Consider the following 19,378-nt stretch of genomic DNA (forward strand, 5'->3'; position numbering starts at 1 on the left):
TTCTAAGGACTCTCACACCAATCAAATGAAACACTAGCACAGGCGTTAAATGTACTGGTCCCAAGCACAGACACTAGGTAGACTCAGAGAATACTTACGGGGAGCCTCTGGGTGTGCTAGCTTTTGTTGTTACTTAGAACTAAACTGGTCATTCAGAGCAGCTGGTTACCCAGTTGCCCCACCGACTGGTTCCTTGGGTCTAAATTGGTTGCAAATTTTTCCGGTAAAAAAAAAACGAAAACCAGCAGACCCTATGGCTCTCCAGAACTAGGACAGGGGACCCCTGCTCTAAAGGATGTTACTGAGATCAAAGAGGCAGAGTGCCCATCCGCAAGCCTGCTGTTACAGTCGGAACAACACTGCCAGTGTCTTAGTCCTGTCCTGTTTTTTATTTTCTCTTTATCCTAACTCGTCTATGGTTCTACTCCTAGCTAGTCCCCCATTCGTAAAGCAAGCCATAGCATAAAAGGTTTGATTTAACTGCACTATGTCCTTGTATGTAGTCTCTTGCATCTTATTTACTTATTTACAAATTAAATAAAATTATGCTACTGTAAAAAAAAAATTAAATAAAAGAAAAATTCAATGGGGGGTTCACGCAGGGAAACCGTATAAGAATGAATACATGTACCATTATAAACCCACTGAGAGAGAAAAGGGGGGGGGGGGCAGAGAGGGAGAGAGTGTTTTTGTATGGGGACAGGGTGTGGAGAGGTCATGCTCCTTTGGCACGGACTCCTTGACAGTTGTGAAAAATAGGAAGTGCAGATGTGTGAACGTGTGAATCGGAGCAGTAGAGCAAGGGCTCACAGCCGGCCGGGGACCTCTCGAAACGCTCAGCCCGCTCGCCTGCATCAGGGCGGAGGGATCTGGCTTCCTGTTGCGCAGTTACCGGACCCTCTAAAAATATACTGAGGAAAGTCATCAGGGGGGAGACTATTCCAGCACCTTTTCCAGGAGAGCCTGACTCTGACTGTTCTGACTGTAAATCATAAAGGACTTCAAAAAAAACTTCTTACGTAACACCAGCACGGGTGCTAACTGTTATATATTAGCTCTTTGGCTTCAGCACCAGTGCTGGACTCTTGTAGACTTGCAGGTACTCTGGTAGGCTGGAGACTGTGCTGGAGCCCCCTTCACCCCTCTTTAATGCTTACTTCCTCCTTCTCATTTGGGGTTTGCTTTAGATTAAAAAAAAAAAAAAAAAACGAAATATAGACCTCACGTGCACACAACTTTAAATCCATAACATGGCTGGTAGCCATCATTGAATCGTTACATATTTGGAAGATGCCCTTCCCCAGGAGAACGCAGTCGCAGTTCGGGGTGTGCACAATGACTAGGCGTGTCGCTGGCATCCCTCCCAGAAAGTTAATGAGAGCACGCGTTGCCACGCGCTCCCGCTCTTGCGCACGGCAGGGAGGGGTTCGGCGAGGGTGTGGCTCACGCGTCTCCGTCTCCTCCATTCCGACAGGTTTCGGCACCTGCGGCTGAACCAGAGGAAGCTTCGGGACTACGCCAGCGAAATGGTGGACCTGCCCAAAGTAAGCCAGCGCACCACCTGCCGTGCTTCGGGTTCGTCTTTATTTTACTGACGCGTCTCCACTCCCACCTACCCCTCTCTGGAGCACTCCTTTATTTTCATTTGCAAATTCTCATGCTACAAACTGACATGCTACAAAATGACAAGCGCATTGTCTAAATCTTGGCACCTAATAATCTCCCCTGTACAAGTTTCCACCCACTTTTTTTCCCTGGTCCTTCGCTGAACGTGAATAAAATTATTGGTCCAGTGTTGAGCTGAAGGGAAAGGGGTTGGAAGGATTATGTTTCTGAATATATCTTGTCTCCGTACTGTTCTTGATCGTGAATTAATTGCACCATGTCTGACAATTCACTGTGCTTTTAGAAAGTACTTACCCCTTCCTCACATTCTGTCCCATTACGGCTTAAAATTTGAATGCACTGAAACACCCCCCCCCCCTTCCTTCACCAACACAATCAATCCAACACATTTATAATGCACAAAAAAATTATCCAACAGCTTTTTAAAGAACAAAATACATTTTTCAATTACAAAGGTATTCATTCGCCTGGAGTCCATACTATGTACATAGGTCTTTGACAGCATTCACAGCTCTTGAGTGTTCTCGATTATGTTTGTGTGAACTGTGCGCATTTAGATTTTGGGATTTTTGCCCGTTCCTCCATGCAGACATGCTCCAACTCTGCCAGGCTTGATGGAGGGCTTCAGTGGACAGACATTTTCAGGCCATACCATATATTTTCAATGGCGTTTAAGTCTGGGCTTGGGACAGGCCATTCCAGAATACTGACCTTCTTGTTTGAAAGACATTGCTTTGTATTTTTTTGCTGTGTGCCTTGGGCCATTGTCCTTTTGGAACATTAATCTTCCCCCTATATGCACATCCCTTGGGAACCGAAACTTGGTTCCCAAGACATCTTGGGGTTCTCCTCAAGCATTCCCCTGTAACTGGTTCCATCCATCTTGCACTTGATGGCTCGTCTCCTGCTGAAACGCAAACCCACGCCATGCTTCATGGTATGGATTGTGCTACCTTGGTGATGGGCTGTGCTTGTGCCAAACATTGTACTTTGCTTTCGGGCCAAGGAGCCCTAGACTCGTTGGAGAACAGTATCTTCTTCCGAAAGGTCTCAGGGTCATTCAGGCTTTTGGAAAACTCCAGGGATAACTTAATGTTGGCTTTTTCTCTGCAGTGGCTTCCATCTAGCCATTTCACCAAAGAGACCAAATCTTTCATGTGCTGAAGAGATTGTTGATCTCTAGACATTTTTCCCAAGGAACTCAGGCAACTCAGCATCGTAGCCGGCCTCTGGGCCACTTCCCTGACAATTGCCCTTTTTGTCAGGTTCCTCAGGTTGGTAGTGTGGCCTGATCTTCGTAATGTCTAGGTGAAAAAAAAATGTGCCACATTTTTTTTCTCAGGAAGTTTCAATGCTAATATTGCTAATATTTTTATAGCCTTCTGCTGTTTTGTGCCACCTAGCAACTTGATCTCAAAGTTCCATGGGCAGTTCCTCGGTCTTCATCAGGGTGTGGCTGGTCTCATCTGCTGTTTCAGTTGAGAGACCTCACAAAGATAGGGATATGAGTTCTGCAATCATGCTATTGGTGGATTCAAAATCAACATAGGTGGACCTTGCTAAGATATTTATTGTGATCTCAAGAAAGTGGAATACATGTACCCCAATTTCTTGTTAATACAAAAGGTGCGAGTACTGCGAATAGTATTTAGATATCTAAAGATTATATATACTAAATAATCTTTAGATATCTAAATACTTTATTTCATTTTGATGTTATGGAGAGTTAATCATACAGGAGCAGGAAAATTGCAGTCAAAAATATTTTCATTTGACTTTGTTGCAGATCTGTTGAAAAATTTCTGAGGGCACTGTATATCATACAACAGCAGGCAAAGCTTTTCAGCTTAGGAACAAATATCACTTAATTGAACTTTGTGTAATTATATTTGCTTATCAAACAAATGACTTGTTATTCCAAACATGACTCGTGTTAAACAATAGAGGTTTTGTATTATTTGTATTACTTGGCTTATACGCAGTTCAGTTCCTCTCTACTTTTCCGTGTGCATTTTACATTCAGGCAACATTCCTGATTGTTCAGTTAACTGCTGGATATAAACAACAAGAAAACCCAATCTAGGGTCGAAAACACCCAGTACTAAAGGTAAAATACCAAAACACGTTTTCTTTTTTCATCCCTGTACAGAATGACTCACTGCAAGAGAAAATATATTTTAAGCAGGCTTGCTGAGCGATGCATCCTGCGAAGGCGTTTGTTTTCCGTGCATCGGCGCATCCTATGGTCTCGCATGAAATCCTGACCATGACTACGCTGACTTTAGCTGGCAGAGCTGCAGTATAACTTTGTCATAGCAACAGCCAGGCAAGGGGGTTTCAGGTCTGCTGGGCATAAGTTGCCATCCCGTAACAAAAGTGCGACTGATGAACTGGATGCCTGCTTCTATAGCTGAACGTAAAGTTTTCTTCTCCAATGGAATGACCGCGCGGCTCCGATGGATAAAAGCAGCATGAATCACGACATGCATGGCCTTTTAAACTGACAGGCACCTCTGCATCAATGGGACAGGCCTTCAGATGCCATCGGACGTTCCAAATTTGGAGAAAAGGAAAAAATCCAGCCTTTGAATTTTCTTTGAGGAAAAGCTAGGGAAAAAGCTAGATTGTAAAAAATATATACAATAAATCGTGGCGAATGAGGCAGCCTTGCTCTTCCTAAAAGGCACATTTTTCTTTTCAGATGCAGATGATCATGTGTGACTTGAGTGCCAAGTGGAACAGCTCGTACCACGAGCTGGAGCAGCGCATCGTCTCCATGGAGCAGAAGCTGGACGAGCTGGGCCGCTGCCTGAACCACACCTCCGAAATCCTGGCTCAGGCCGTCCATCAGCACCGCGGGTACGAAAGGTAATGCCCCCACCCACACCGACCCAAAATGGTCCTGCTTTCCCCACGAGACACACAACCATCCATCCGTTATCTGTACCTGCTTATCCTGAGCAGGGTCGTAGGGGGTGCTGCAGCCTATCCCAGCGTGCAATGGGGCGAAAGGACACGCAACTGCTGAAACACAAACTCCGTTCACTGCATTGTTGGGATGCCATTGCTTATGGCTCTTTGTATACTTTCCCTCTTAATCATCCATGACTTAAAACCTAGACATCCGAAGCGTTACATGCCTTGTTCCTAGAATGACTGTAAATCAGGTGGTTGAACAGGTACAGCACGCTGTATGTATGGGGAAGTAGAGCACACAGTGACTAATAAATTATTTTTCTTTCTGTTTACCTCAACAGGTGACTGTTTGCCCACGAAAGCTGTCCAGAAACCGATTGGAAATCGAGATCTTCGTACAAACTGTCAATTCTTCTGCCTGAAAATGGTTCTTCTTATAGAACCAAAGACCACTTTGACTTCTTTAATGATAAAAGGCAGACAACTTCCCCAATGCCTGCTTTTTTAACACAAAACCGAGGCCTGAGTAGACATGGACTGATGCATCATAAATGAGACATATCTGCAGAGATGAGAGAACTGTCCTTTCAGTGAAAAGCCCTTTGATATGGACAAAGAATGATATCTGGTTTATTTACGCACATGTCAAAAATACGGCAATAATCATCTCTGTCAAGGACTTTGTTCGGTTCAAGTCTGAAATCTCATGCACACGTCTCATGGAAGCTGTTGTTGTTTAAAGGTTATCTGCAAGATGGCAGGATGTGTGCAAGGGAAGCAGTTCCCACAACATGAGTGACATTGACAGAAGGAAGTTCAGCATGCCTTTCACCTTTTTGAGGTGAAGGATTGAGGCAAATTGGAACAAGTTGTCTACCATATTGACTCCTAGTAATTGTCACAAATACGAAAATCTGTGCGTACCAGTAATGTAGTATACTTTTCCAAAACTTTCCTTTCTTTGTGATACAGTAGAACATCAGATTAACATAATGTAAATAATGTCAGACTCTCCTCTTGGAGCCATAAACCCGTAACAAATGATTTTTGGCCCTGAAGCCAGCCACATATTCCAATGTGTGACATCCAGATATATGCTCGACTGGTTTACAGACGTGACATTTTGGATGTGGCTGACATTCTTCTTTACACCTGTGACTGTAGGTACAAAAAGGGTCAGAGGAAAACAGGCAATGGTTATGATGGGAATATGTGTGACTGCAACAAGGCAGCAGGAAAGGGCACACAGAGATGCTGAGGACGGGAATGTCAGCAGGTCACCATCGTCAGACACGTAGGCACAAACCAGTGTGTAACACTGTGTGCGCGATTGTGAAAGGTTCAACTTCTAACGAAAATGTTCATGGCCACGCCACCCCTGTGAGAGAGATCAGAGCGTGCTCAACAGGAAGACAACTTCTCGAAGGGTACAGCAGAAAACCCAGGACGCTGCCGTGACTGGCTGTACGCCACCACACAGTGAAATGGCCCCCAGGACCCTCCCAAACTGTTTTGACACAACCCAAAGAGCAGAGTGTTCTTAAGATGAGGAAAGGTATCATTTCTTTAGCAGTGCGCAGGTGGGCAGGTTCAGGGGTGCAGGTGTGACAGTAGGTGCAGTAGTGTGTATACAGGCCACGGGTAGATCGCTGTACTTTGTACAAAATGGCGCCCTCTCGTGTATTGAATGACAACGCAACACATTTGTGAACTGTGGTAGGACAACGCACACCTCACGGACTGGAAATGCAAGGCCCAACAAAAGGAAAAAAAATGCAGCCCTTTAATTCATTTTCAGCAAGTTCTTGCATTCGAGAACTCAAAAACGTAAATTAAAAAAAGGAAGAAAAAACAATGTAAATAATTCGCACTCAATATCCGCACTGGGTTATCCGCACTGGGTATTACAAGAAAGCAGTAAAACTACTTAACGTCATTTTAAAAAAGTAGGCTACGTATTCATTCTAATTGATTTAATAAAATCGCGAGCTCCGTGGATGCGCGAAAATAGGCGGGTGCCCGTGTCGAGATGTGCAGCAGGTACGCAGCAGACAGCCTTACCTGCTGAGACTGATTTCCCAGAGAGAAATAAACACTTCACTGCGACGTCTAGCGCCAGCTTCGCTAGCGGCAGACAGAGGCCACACGAGACACCCAATGTGTTAATTGAAAAAAAAAAAGAAACCGTTGGTGTGTCACTTCCTTTGATTTGATTTGCGCTCGCGCTTCAGAAGAACCTCCGTGTTGTTGTGCGCGTGCTTTTCCTGCCTAAGAAATAAACTGATCGTCAAGCTGTTCTTTGTTCAGCTCTCAAATTTGCTGCGTTTTGAATGCCTGGTAAATATTCATATACACTCCCAGGTGGACGAGAAATTACTGGGAAACATCTATTTTAAAAAGAGTATGCTGTAATATCTATGGCATTCATTTTTCTCCCGTTAAAACAATGATCCATAACAGTTTTATCAATCAATATTGTCATTGGCAAATGTGCCTCATTGGAATATAGTATTTATATGACTTCACATCACTTTTACTTTATTACTCTGTACATCATTAAAATAAGTGTCTTCCCTGAGGGGCTGCTCCCAAACCACAGGCATATTGCACCATTATACTGTGATGGACACACTTGTATTGAACGCAACTTCTTGTTCAAAGTGTGTAACAATACCTGTGCGAGTGCAAGGCTTCCTTTACCCAAAATGTGTGTAACTAGCATGTGACGTGCGACGCATATTTAATTCATTGAATATTGTGCATCCAAAGCAGAATTAAAGGACATGAATTAGCACGGGGACCTACGGGACTGTGACATTACTCAGACCTACCCCATTACATGCTAATGGTGAAGCCACTGCCCTTGCTCCCACCTGCCAGTTTGCTGTTTCACCTGGACTGTAGCTATAAATTAAACGTCCTTTTGTTTTAGTTGTCAGAGGCAACTGAACTCAAGCACGTGACCCAGTGCTTCCGCTTTGAAGATAAGCTGACCAAGTGGAAGATGCGTCCACCATGAACATTTCCCCAGCTTTCAATCCCAGGATTCCCAAGAGAAAGTGGCAAGTGAACCAAATGCTAGTGTGGACAAGGCCCTTCTCAAGAGTCTCTTGTTAAATGGTTGTGATACTCTGGGGCGGTGAGAAGCTAATAAAGTCATTATTTACAGGTTCAAATACCATGTACTCAGCCAGAGTCCAAACCATAGGTTAAAACTACTAAGACCACAGAAATGCAGCAAGCACTTGCAGTTCTCTTGCTGTTCCGTGGTCCAGGGGTTTAAATGCCTGTGAGGTAGACTGGAATTCACACCCAGATGTCTTCTGACTGGGCTATAGAAGAAAACAAGGAAAACATGCGAGTTAACCTTAATTAGTTAACCTCTCTTACTTGCGTGTAGGTCATCACAAATGCTTAAATGTGGAATTATCATTCCCACAAGTACACTTCACAACACATTTCAGTTTGCCTGTGGAGCGACACCGCTCTCTTGTGGAAGCATGCAACACTGATCGGGCCACCTTTACAGAAAAGGACAATTCGTCTTTCGGTGGGAGTTCCTTTTTGGCTGGACCGCAACAGCCCGGGGGCCAGCCCTACAAACGCGAATGTCTGTGACTGAGTGACTGAGTGAGTGACTGAGTGAAGAAGTTACACCATTGGTTGGACAGATCACGTGTGTCATGACACCCAAATAAACAACAGCGCAAGTAGGCTACAGCATTTTCTCCTCGGCTCAGGCAGAGTGACAAACAAGGCTAGGATTACGCTACCGGAGAACAAGAAAAAAGATAGATTTAACTATAACATTAAGTTAGACAGATTTTACAGTTTAAATAAACATTCGCAATGTATTCTCAATTGATGTTCATGGCCAACTAATTCTTATTAATATTAATAATATATTGTGAAATAATGTTCCATCTAACGTTAGGTTACGTAAACAGATTTGCAACTATATATGAAATAGGCAAAATATCGCTAACAACCAGTACCTAGTTATGTAGGGAAAAATGTCCTTGTTATCGTCCAGTGGTTCGTTTTTCAGTACTTTCGCGATTTTTGTCAGTGCCAGCAAACAAATCAGAGGTGGCCCAGCGCTAGCTTTTGGTTGCTAAGGGGACCTGTATCGACCACCCCATATAAATCAATGGAACTTGACATCAATTTGCTAGCATACTGTATAAGTGTCCTGTCTTGCGTATTTGAGGTTAATATGAGAAAGGGTGGTCGCTATCGGCACGTCCAGGAATCCGTACATATTCACTGTTGTAACCCAAGTCGCAGGACGCAAAATAGCCTTTAGGAAAGCAGTTTGCAATTATGACGCTACGTCTGCGCCATTGGGTTTAGAGGTTCGTGATGAGATAATTCCGAGCGTGTTGCTTGTCTTAAAGTTGATATAGTAAATAAGGCTGTATTAATATAACTAAATGTATATATATATATGAAGTTGGTTTTTCACATTTAGACAGTGTATTATGTGTATTTTTACAGGACTTACATTTTAATAGGTAATGATGTCCAGTTCTCTCTAATAAATTACGAAGTAAATACACTAGCGGTTCAGGTGGTCGATACACGTCCCGCCCCTCGGGTGGTCGATAATGCGCTCTCGCTCTAACGTTATTTAGCTAGAGAGGGAAAGTTCTTAGCTATGCCCCGAAGTTTTGAAGGGAAAGAAATGCCTTCTACTTATGTCTAAAATATGTAACGTTAGTGGTGGCTACTACAATATTTTAATGTTCTTACTGGTTGTGTGATCAACTATTTGATGTGAAAGAATTATCTAACGTTACTCATTCTCAAATTTAACCTTATTAGACAAGTACACAGGCAGGAGTAGTGGAGGCGAGTGGAGCAGGACAACAGAGTGAAGCAGGAGAGAGGGCAGAAAGAGATGAGTGGAGAGGAGAGTGGAGGAGGACAGGAGAGAGGAGAGAAAATGAAGACTAAGCACAGGCTATCAGGCTGAGACCCTAAATGGGTAGACAAGACAAGGTTCCACCCATGGATCTCAGCCAGGCTGCAAACTTTGCCACTGAGTATGCAGTGCCCTCTGTAAGTAGTGGGTCAAAGAGGCATTATGTATGAAAAAATAGATAATAAATATGTTCTAATGTTTGTTTTGCAGTCGTGTCATTTTATTTCATATTTTTAAATGACCTATTGATATTCACTCCGATGCAGGCGGCACGTGCGCACCACCCAGGTACAACAAAACACTTTCCCCCGCTGCTGAAAAAAATCCTAGAGGAAACACTGTTAGGTCCAGCCATATACTAGGTTTTAACCTGGTCTTGTTAAAGTACTGCTCCTGAAGTATGAAAATGCAACATAGTTTACAAATCCTTATTTAACTTAAGCCCTCCAAATTTGCAGGTTCCTGAGACAGGGACTAGAATAATATAAAGTACAAGCCTTACACTCATCAAAGATGACAGCCTGTTTGAATACTCCTACCATTATGGATAAAATATTTAGGTTGGACTCAAAGGTCAGCTTTCAGTTATCTCGTTCCCTTACTGGATACTCTTTTGGCTTTCAATCCAATTCAATTTAAAGTGTTCCAGAATATTCCGGTTGAAATATGGTCTACGACATCTGGCATACTTTCCCAACACTATGTCCACCTGTATCAGGCCCTTCTTCGGGCCACGCCATTTGGTAAGCTATTTTCAAAAAATTGCATCAGCAGAATTTCTTTTTTTTTTCACAAACTGGACTTCGATCAAGAATGTTACATTTTGTAGATATGCACAGTGGCCACTGTAAAAAATATATATAATACCCTTTTTAACTGGTCATGTCTCTGTTTTACTGATCGTGTTCACTTTTCATGTCTGTTATTGTAAGAGCATGAAAAAAGTGGATCTTATTACCGAAGACGTTTACAGCGTTATTTTTGCACATGTTCAAATCTATTCAGTGTAAATATGTTTTCCAAATGATTAAAGCCCACTGATTAAACAGAATATTCTCTGAAACTCATTGTATGCATTGGAACACACCACTTTTCCCAAACTAAATTTCACTTTTATTCAGAAATGTCCGTAAAAAAGAACCATCGATTCCATGGTGTGGAACAGTATCAAGATAAAAATAAACAACCAGATCGAACCGTCCATTCAAACCGCATCACGTTAAACCTTTTGTATTCATTCACTAGTTATTTTAACTTTTGGCACATCAATATTTTGATGTACAGTAAAGTAAGGTTCATGTTTTTTCCCCTGGGCAATATCCAACATAATTTACTTTTCTATTATTTCCAAAAAGAAAAATAACGTTAAATGGTAGTTCAGGTCTGCACACAAACACGCATTTCCCGCTATAAAGGAGAGGTCTTTATCTGACTGGCAGCGTTACCCCTGGGGCAACCGCGCTGTGTTTGTTTTAAGCCTACTCCCCGCTGTTTGGGGTTTTTTAGTTTGTGCCAAAGGAAGGCAGCGGGCCTCTGAAAGATCTGGCCGCAGTCACAGGAGAAGGGGGCGTGACAGTCCCTCCTGGGCCTCGCCCGCTTCTTCCTCTTCCTCTTCCTCTCCTGGTCGCGCTTGTGCCGGGCCAGGCAGCGGGCGCCGGAGAAGGTCCGCCCGCAGGGGGCGCACACGAAGCGGGTGGCCTCGGCGTGCTGCACGTGGTGGCGGAGCAGGTGCAGCCGGCGCAGGAAGGCCCGGCCGCAGTGGCAGCGGTGCCGGCGGGAGCCGCGGTGCAGGTAGCGGTGCCGCACGCCCAGCGACGGTTGCCGGGAGACGGCTCCGCACTGGCGGCAGAGGAAGACCCCCTTGGATCGCCAGCTCTTCTCCAGGCGCTTCTGCAGCGCCAGCTCTTGGCTGCGGTTGGCGAACATGCCCAAGATACTCAGGGGTCCCGGGGCAGGGGGCGGGAACGTAGCAGGGAGGGGGGTGAGGGCAGGTAGGAGGAAGGAAGCAGTAATGGGGGCAGGAGCAGTATTGGTGGTAGGGATTGTTATGGGGGCAGGACCAACATTGGGGGCAGGGATTGTTATGGGGGCAGGAGCAGTAACAGGGGTAAGGCTAGTTATAGGGGTAGGGATTGTTTTGGGGGCAGGAGTAGCTTTGGGGGTAGGGATTGTTAAGGGAGTAGGGCCAGTTATAGAGGTAGGGATTTTTATGGGGGTAGGAGCAGTGACAGGGGTAGGGCCAGTTATAGGGGTAGGGATCGTTTTGGGGGTAGGCCCAGTTATAGGGGTAGGGATTGTTATGGGGGTAGGTCCAGTTATAGGGGTTGGGATTGTTATAGGGGCAGAAGCAGAAATAGCGGTGGGGATTGTTATGGGGGCAGAGGCAGGTATGAAGCTGGGGGCAGAAACAGGAGCAGGGCCAGCTACAGAGGTTGGGGTAGGTGCAGTTATGAGGACAGGGGAAGGTATGGGAGCAGAGGCAGGTGTAGGGGCAGGTGTAAGGGCAGGGCCAGGGGCAGGAGCTGGGGAGGGGGCTGTAGGCGGGTGTGGGGATTTAACAAGCGTCTGCGGCTGGATCAGGCCTCCAATCATGAGGTTAGCCAGCTGCATGGAAGGAGAGGCCTGACCGGGAGTGGAGGGATTGGCCTGTGAGGGAACGGACAGCCTTATAGGCCGAGTCTGGGACAGCGTGTGCGTCGGGAACGTGAGCCCCTGGGTCTGGAGCACCAGGCGAGTGAGCCTTCCGGCCGAACCGTTGCCGTTGAACAGCACGGTGGCCATTAGGGGCCTGGAGCCGGACTGCATGGAGGGAGTCGGGCTCGGGAGCATGATGCTCGGCAGCGTGAAAACGGGCCCGCTGGCCACCGGCAGCGGTGACACCAGCGCGGAGTTCTGAATGCTGCACGGGACGGCCATCTGCGTGACCTTCATGACCCCGCCGCCGCAGCCGGACGCCGGGCCGCTGGCAGAAGGTGCCGTGACGGTTCTCTGAGCCGCGGGTGCTGGGACGGGGCCCGTGGCAGGATTTTGGATGGTGGCGGCGGCGGCAGCGGGGGCTGTGGCGGTGGCTGCTGGGAGGGGAGCGGGGGCGCTCCACGTCATGATGGCCGCGGTCCTCGTGAGGCAGTGGTGGCGCCTGTAGGTGACCTGCTCGGGGAACACCTCGCGGCACTGGTCGCAGGCGTACATCCGCGAGGGCCTCAAGGCAGGGCGGCTCACGGCCAGGTTGCCGCCGGCGGCAGACGGCTCCGGCACTTTCAGCTTCACGGCAGCCGGAGTGCTGGGCTGCGGGCTCGCCCGGTCCCCACTGCTCTGGCACGGGTTCACAGAGTCGCTAGCAGGCGGCGGTCGAACAGGAGCTACGGCCACTTGGCCCGACCACGCCCGGCTCAGCTTCCTGCCCCTGGGACCCCCCCGATTTCTCGCCCTCTTGCCTCGTCGCTTGTTAGGGGTGTAGGAGGAGCCGCTCGAGTTCCCGCTGCTCATGGACTCCGTGGAGGCGTCCGAGGCGCTGCCCGGATCGTACTCGGAGCAGTCCTCGAGGGACATCGATTCGTCAGAGTGCACTTCCTCCCACGACGGCTCCAGGTCCTCGTCCTCCTCGACCGGCTCCCCCTCCCACGGCACCTCCTGGCTGCAGTGATCCGCGGGCTCCTGTTTGATTTTGGCGCCCTGGTCCGAAGGGGCCAGGCAGCGAGGGAGCGGGGGGATCAGGGAGGAGGCGTCTGGCTTGACGTCCTTCTCCTCAGCGACCTCCGCCACGCGTCGGTCCCTTTCCCCTCCCGCTACCGTCGCCTCCTTCTCCTGCCGCCGGTCCGTGTTGCGGAACAGGAAGAGGTGGATCTTCTTCTGGCGCGCGCTCCCCGGCAGGCTTTGCGGCGGGAAGGCCTTGGCGAGCGTCTTGGTGTGGCGCATTCGAAGGCCGTAGGAGCTGGCTGCCACCCCGTTGCCGGTCTTGTAGGTGTTGTTGTACGTGTGGTCCTTGGCCACCAGCGCGTTCAGGGTCGACTCGTCCAGAGGAGGGCACCGGCCTTTTGCGGTGGAAGACGGCGGCTTCGTGGAGATCGCCACAGGTACAGGTACCGAAACAGCACCAGGTACAGATACAGGTACAGAAATAGGACCGGTTACAGATACAGGTACTGGTACAGAAACAGCACCAGGTACAGAAGCTACAGGTACGGTACGAGGACCAGGTACAGAGACAGGTAAAGATATAGGTACGGACACAGGTAAAAATATAGGTACGGACATAGGTAATGCTAAAGGCACAGGTGCAGACACAGGAACACGTCCAGACACAGGTGCAGACACAGTAATGGGGACAGACATGGGGACAGAGACAGGTGCAGACACAGTAATGGGTGTAGACAAGGGTACAGACACAGGTGCACACACAATAATGGGTACAGACACGGGTACAGACGGGGTGACGGGTACAGACACAGACGCCGGCTCAGGTGCGGTCGACTCCTCCTTAGAGTCGCCCGGCTGATGGCACACCCTGCTCTTTTTTCGGGGACCGGCCCAGGGCGGATCGCCGGGCGGATCGCCGGGCGGCCCGCAGGGCTCCAGGTGCTTCCCCAGGTGCTCGTTCAGGTCCCACTTGCTGCGAAAGGGGAGGCGGCAGGGGCCGCAGTACATGTCCATGTTGCTGTGCACGTTGTCCAGGTGCATGCTGAGCGACACCACGCGGCGGAAGGTCACGTGGCACACGTTGCAGCGCACGCAGGCCTCGTGCATGCGGAAGTGCGCCATCAGCAGGTCCAGGGAGCGGAAGCGCTCGCCGCACTCCCAGCACAGGCAGTCGTCCCGCGCGCTGCCCGACCACACGTCGCTGCTCCCCCCCTCCGCCGCGCTCTGCCCCGACACGTACAGCCGGCCCGCCGGCGAGCTGGGGCCCTCGTCCTCGCTCGAGTCCTCATCCTCGCTCGAGTCCAGGTAGCCAAGCTCCCTCCCAAATTTGCTGAGGATGTTCTGCGAAGAGCGGACAGAGGGAAGGGGGTTTTGCCACCACTATCACCGTTACAAATGGCTAATTGTGTTTCCTTGCAATATACTGTGATTTCACCCCTGTTTTGGCAGTCCCCAGAAATTGACAAAAATTTACCTCACAAAGACTTGAAAGAAATCTCTTTCCTCTGGTTATAGCCACTGATACTTAAACTTTCACACTGTCCATGACAGCATGCCCCATAGCATTACAAGCGCAAAAAAGACCCTTTCCAGGATTTCCCGCAGAAGTAAATACAATGGCCACACTCTCAAACTTAAAAACTAACTTCCGTGACCTCTGACCTCTGACCTCGAGCAACACGCACAGAATTCAACTTCACACAGCTACAGAATAAAGCTCAGACAGTGCATTATTCTGTGTTTCTACAATATTATCATCATCATCCTCATCTCCTGCTCCAATGCCACTCCTGTTGGTGTTACGGTTTGATGAGCCCGATGGAACTTCTGTAGCTACTCACGACAGAGGGTTGTGAGGTCAGGCAGTCCATGGCTGCAGTCAGGCCATCTGAATCGGCCCCACCCTCGTCCTGTGTCACCACCTCCTCAGCGACCATGTCCATTGGCAGCCCCATTTCCATGGCCACGGCGACCCCGGACTCGTCAAACGTCTCCATGTCCTTTCTGTTCTAGCAGCGACCTATACGACCAAAATAAAAAGGCATGTGTCACAACATGGGTAAGGCCACCAGTTTGCTTCCATCGCAGGAACCACACAGATTGAAGCCTGTACTTCAGCTGCGATCCTCCAGAACTTCTGGCAGGCACTCACACATCAAGCGGCTAATTACACAAATCGAGTGACTAATCATGTCACTTATAAAAACAACTACCTGACCTAATACAGTTGGAGTGAAAGGAAGCAAACTGAGCCTAGAGCATGAAGTGCACACACCAGGAGAGGATGTCTTTCAGTGAACCAATGCAACAATATCTGCCTGGTGAGCAGCACTCAAGACAGATTTCATTCATTTTGCACAACTTTCAGTTTAACAGTAAATCACACAAATGATAACAGAGTGAGTATTAAAAACATTTACACCAATTAAGGTCTGAGATCAACACCCAGGGGGAATCATGGGAAAAGGCAGCCTTTGAGCCGCGGATAGATGCCATTCGTCATTCAACACCTCCATTCTTAATAAAAATACAAACCACAACATGCTGTGCATATACAAGAATATACAGCCTTTAACCACCCTGAACTGACATATATTCTTTTATATGCACTGGCATGGAGTGGTTTATATCTGATACCATGGCAACAACTACAATGCATGGGGAAAAAAAATAAGTTATGTGAATCGAGTACAAAAAATAAAACAATTACGTACACATCTGCTGCTTAGCAAAATATACTTCCTCTGGTGTCTATCACTATCAGCTATCAAAAACATAAGACAAAAGCCATTTAACAATGAAACACTAAGTAGTCAACAAATTAGATATTGGTACGATGCATTTCGTTACCGGCATCATGAGAAGTCAACTGTGTCATTTACTCTAATCCTCAAAACTATGCTACGCTAATACATTAACATGCTAGTTATCCCAGATAGCTAGCTAGCCGACTACGGAATTATATTCAAAACAGCAGGTTAAACTATAAACACAATCGTTTGCAAAGGTATGGAAAGAAACGCTTCCCAGTTCAATACGGAACAACTCCTCTACAGGATTGGCACAGCTGCATCGTTGGGTCGCATATTTTGGAACTGCGCAGCACTTTTCAAACTTTCCTCAAAGGTTTTAAAAAGACAGGTCGATCTAAACACTCTGCCATCAGTTTTATGTATTACATGTCCTAAGCCAGTGAAAACTGGCTCAGAATACAACATGATATCATTTGCAAGTCTTTCGGCGCAAAGAATGATCGTGCTTAGGTGGCAACAAGCATCAGCCCCTATGGACTGCGCCACACAGCTCACCATGACAGAGAAAACAAGACCAGGTTAAAACCTAGTGTATGGCTGGACCGAACCGGCCGACGTCACAGACATGTGCGGTGTAACATTATCACTCAGTCAGTCAGTCAGTCACTCACAGACATTCATGTTTGTAGGGCTGGCCCCGCTGTTGCGGTCCAGCCAAAAAACAGACCAATTTTAATCCCAGTTTAGAGGCTTGAATTTTCATGGAAATCAACACTTATTTATCATTTCTTAACATACCTCTACTGAATTTGTTTTAATTATGAATGCTATTTATTTAACCATTCTCCGAAAGTTAAATGTTAAATAATTGATACAATCTTTTACGCATTGCCCTCTGCCTCAAACAAAAACCAACATCCCTTCCACAGAATATCAAAATACTGCTCCATATCCTCGTTCCAAAATAATCTTACTGAATTTCACATGACTGTCACTTGTAAACATCACTGTCAATCAGTCATTAGTGGTAACTGCTTTATCAACTTAGATGATTGCGGTGGTGCAGTCGGGATAATTACATGGCTTGACAAATAGGCTATTGCCCTCTTGTTGGTGGAGGACTGAAGTACATACAAGAATTAAAGTGGAGACAAACTGATGGCCATGTTTATAGAAAAACACAACAACATGGTCAATGGCATTAGCCGTTTAATAACTAAAGAGAAGAGCTTAGAGAACAGAAGCTTCCTTGATTATCTATATGTCAAGCCTTCATCTTACCATTAAAAACAGACAGGAAAACAATGAGTTGGAATCAGACAATTAGTTTCATGATTCAGTTCAGCATACGATCTGAATCATGAGATTAAGCGCATATCGTTAACATAAACTGAAGTAAGCATTTGGTAGTGCCAAACCTCAAGATGTCTTTTTAAAAAATGCAACAGATAAACAAAATCGAACTTGAAGATATTTAGCCATAAAAAGAACTGGATCTGCTTAGTTCCAGTTTCGAATGAACTCATAGATACGTCAATCCATCTACATTTCCCAGCATTCAGGTATTCTTTCACACACATTACAGTGGAAACTAGTAGAATGGACATTGGGGATGGGGGACATGTTCTCATCAAATGCACGTTGCATGTTGTATTACTTTTACAGCAGGCTTTTGATCTCCTGAAGATCCTCTTCGGCCACCAGTCCCCAAATCCATTAGCTGGACACACCAAAGCCTGCTGTAAAAGTAAATGAATAAATAAATAAAAATTAAAACATATTGCTTGAAATTAAATCCCTCAGCTATTTCCGTGGTTGTCTGTAGCTAAGGCTGTTTAAATCTTTTGCCAATAAGATGAACTGGAGCATTGTGACTCAGCTGTGAACATACGACATGTCTTATTATCTGTAAAAACGAACAGAAAGTGAAAGAATTCCCTGTGTTTTTTTGTTAGAATAACAGTAAGAATTTGTATAACCAAACTATGATACAGCCTAGTTCTTGGGAAAGGACGATAAAACATGGTCTCTAATCAACTAGATTTCATCACAGATTATTCACTGAAATTGCACGCTGCGCACTGTTGAACTACAGACGTTCCGCAAGTTCTGTAACAAACACCTTTACTTTGCAAGATAAAAGAACATCAAAATAGTAATGTTGCCTAGCTATGGTTTGTAAAGTTATGCGTGTTTCTCCCTCAACTTGGCTGGCAACGCATGGCACAATCAAGCTAGCTGGCTAGTTAAAACTCCTTTCCGGATTTAGTATATAACTCACAAGCTAGTCTGGCGAAGAGGAATCGCTTGCCAAGAAGACTGAAATGAAGCGGAATACAGTTTAGCTGACGGCATAATGTGGTGAGCGTATCTTCTAAAAGAAACAGCAACAACAACAAGAGTAAAAGCTAGTTTAATTGTACTGAACACGCTACAGAGTGAAGTGTAACGTAAGCAGGAACCTAAGTAGTGCAGCAAGGCTGATAACTAGCTCGCTGGCTATACGTCTTCAAGTAAGCCGAACTGAACTATATCACCTTAGTTACATACAACTAGGTGCATATGGACACCACGTGCAGCAGTTACTCATAAAACAGAATTATATTTTCTTTAAAGCAGACACAGCTTTATTTTCTGTCGTACATTGACGTAAACCAACGTTGCTGCAGCGTGTAGCAATTACTGGAATTGCATTTGGTCTGATACGTGTTGTAAATATTTAACTAAACTAAATCGGCTGCCCTATGAGTAAACAATCTGATGTGCACACGTAATTTACAAAAGCTCAAATAAACAAATTACCTTGTTTATTTTTTTTTTTATAAATAAGCGTCAAAGATGTAATTTTTGTATTTTCTCGTCCTGTTATCTCCTCCTTTTCCTGTGCAACAGGAAGGGGTGGGATCAATTTGAAGCCTACATTTCCCAGCATTCAGCAGGAACGTCATCATTTTCTTTGCTTTTGTTGGACTGCAACACCCAGGATTCCTTCAAATATTTTGCAGCCTCAGGTGCCCTTCTTCATATTTGAAAAATATATCCAGAGGATTGCATATTAATATATTTAAATTTCATGCAGTTATTTCTGAAGTATGTTGTCATCTTGTGAAAAAAATGTAAATAGTCACTGGGAAGCATGTGATCAACTGCCATTTTGCTAAAGTGCTTACCAAATTGGGAAGCCATTTGCAAAGTTGTTTACTTTCAGATAAATAAGCTAAATGTTACTTTATTCAAATAATTGAATATGTATGTTGAGAATTCAATTTTGTAGGCATGTAGAAGTGTAAGACACATGTATTGTGTATAAATATACACATAACCCACACTCATGCATACATTTATCAACTGACAAACGGTGATATTGAATTCATGATCCCAGGCCACTATAGGCATGCCTTATGAAAGTCCATAGCTATCAAATGAAATCTATGAATTCTAGAGAAAAAAAAAACATACTAACACTAACATTTTCATAAAAGTTAGGATTTTGCCCCTCCCCTCAAAAGTAAAAATGGTATGT

At 45.9% G+C, this 19,378-nt stretch overlaps 2 protein-coding genes across 9 annotated transcripts in view; one reads left to right on the forward strand and one right to left on the reverse strand.

Annotated features, from left to right (window-relative positions):
- The window catches only part of kcnn4 (potassium intermediate/small conductance calcium-activated channel, subfamily N, member 4), a 31,254-nt gene extending 24,414 nt beyond the window's left edge, over nucleotides 1-6,840 (forward strand). For 3 of the 5 annotated variants that reach the window (XM_035423475.1, XM_035423512.1, XM_035423503.1), the window contains exons 7-9: nucleotides 1,475-1,544; nucleotides 4,328-4,494; nucleotides 4,884-6,840. In XM_035423475.1, the coding sequence (XP_035279366.1) occupies nucleotides 1,475-1,544; nucleotides 4,328-4,494; nucleotides 4,884-4,887 (241 nt within the window). In that variant the 3' untranslated portion in view covers nucleotides 4,888-6,840. Of the gene's footprint in view, nucleotides 1-1,474; nucleotides 1,545-4,327; nucleotides 4,495-4,883 lie in introns of those variants that run through there. The other 2 variants (XM_035423483.1, XM_035423494.1) reach the window with 2 other exon arrangements.
- Nucleotides 6,841-10,556: 3,716 nt separating this feature from the next.
- On the reverse strand, nucleotides 10,557-18,754 carry si:dkey-79d12.4 (flocculation protein FLO11). Of its 4 annotated transcripts, XM_035423437.1 has the most exons (5): nucleotides 18,658-18,754; nucleotides 18,137-18,174; nucleotides 17,513-17,594; nucleotides 14,944-15,122; nucleotides 10,557-14,443 (listed from the first exon to the last, which is right to left on the reverse strand). In XM_035423437.1, exons 4-5 carry the CDS (start codon nucleotides 15,097-15,099, stop codon nucleotides 10,874-10,876), a joined length of 3,726 nt encoding a protein of 1,241 aa, XP_035279328.1. In that variant the 5' UTR covers nucleotides 15,100-15,122; nucleotides 17,513-17,594; nucleotides 18,137-18,174; nucleotides 18,658-18,754; the 3' UTR covers nucleotides 10,557-10,873. The 4 variants fall into 4 exon arrangements, with proteins under 4 accessions (XP_035279328.1, XP_035279336.1, XP_035279353.1 ...); XM_035423445.1 differs by lacking the exon at nucleotides 18,137-18,174; XM_035423462.1 differs by lacking the exons at nucleotides 17,513-17,594; nucleotides 18,137-18,174.
- Nucleotides 18,755-19,378: the final 624 nt, after the last annotated feature.

Source organism: Anguilla anguilla, chromosome 1 (genome assembly GCF_013347855.1).
Source record: "Anguilla anguilla isolate fAngAng1 chromosome 1, fAngAng1.pri, whole genome shotgun sequence".
Taxonomy (NCBI): domain Eukaryota; kingdom Metazoa; phylum Chordata; class Actinopteri; order Anguilliformes; family Anguillidae; genus Anguilla; species Anguilla anguilla.

Coding starts and splice junctions, on each gene's coding strand:
- si:dkey-79d12.4 (XM_035423462.1), bottom strand. CDS start 15,099: ATGGAGACGTTTGACGAGTCCGGGGTCGCCGTGGCCATGGAAATGGGG. Junction 14,444..14,943: donor TGACCTCACAACCCTCTGTC/GTGAGTAGCTAC, acceptor CGCTCTTCGCAG/AACATCCTCAGCAAATTTGG.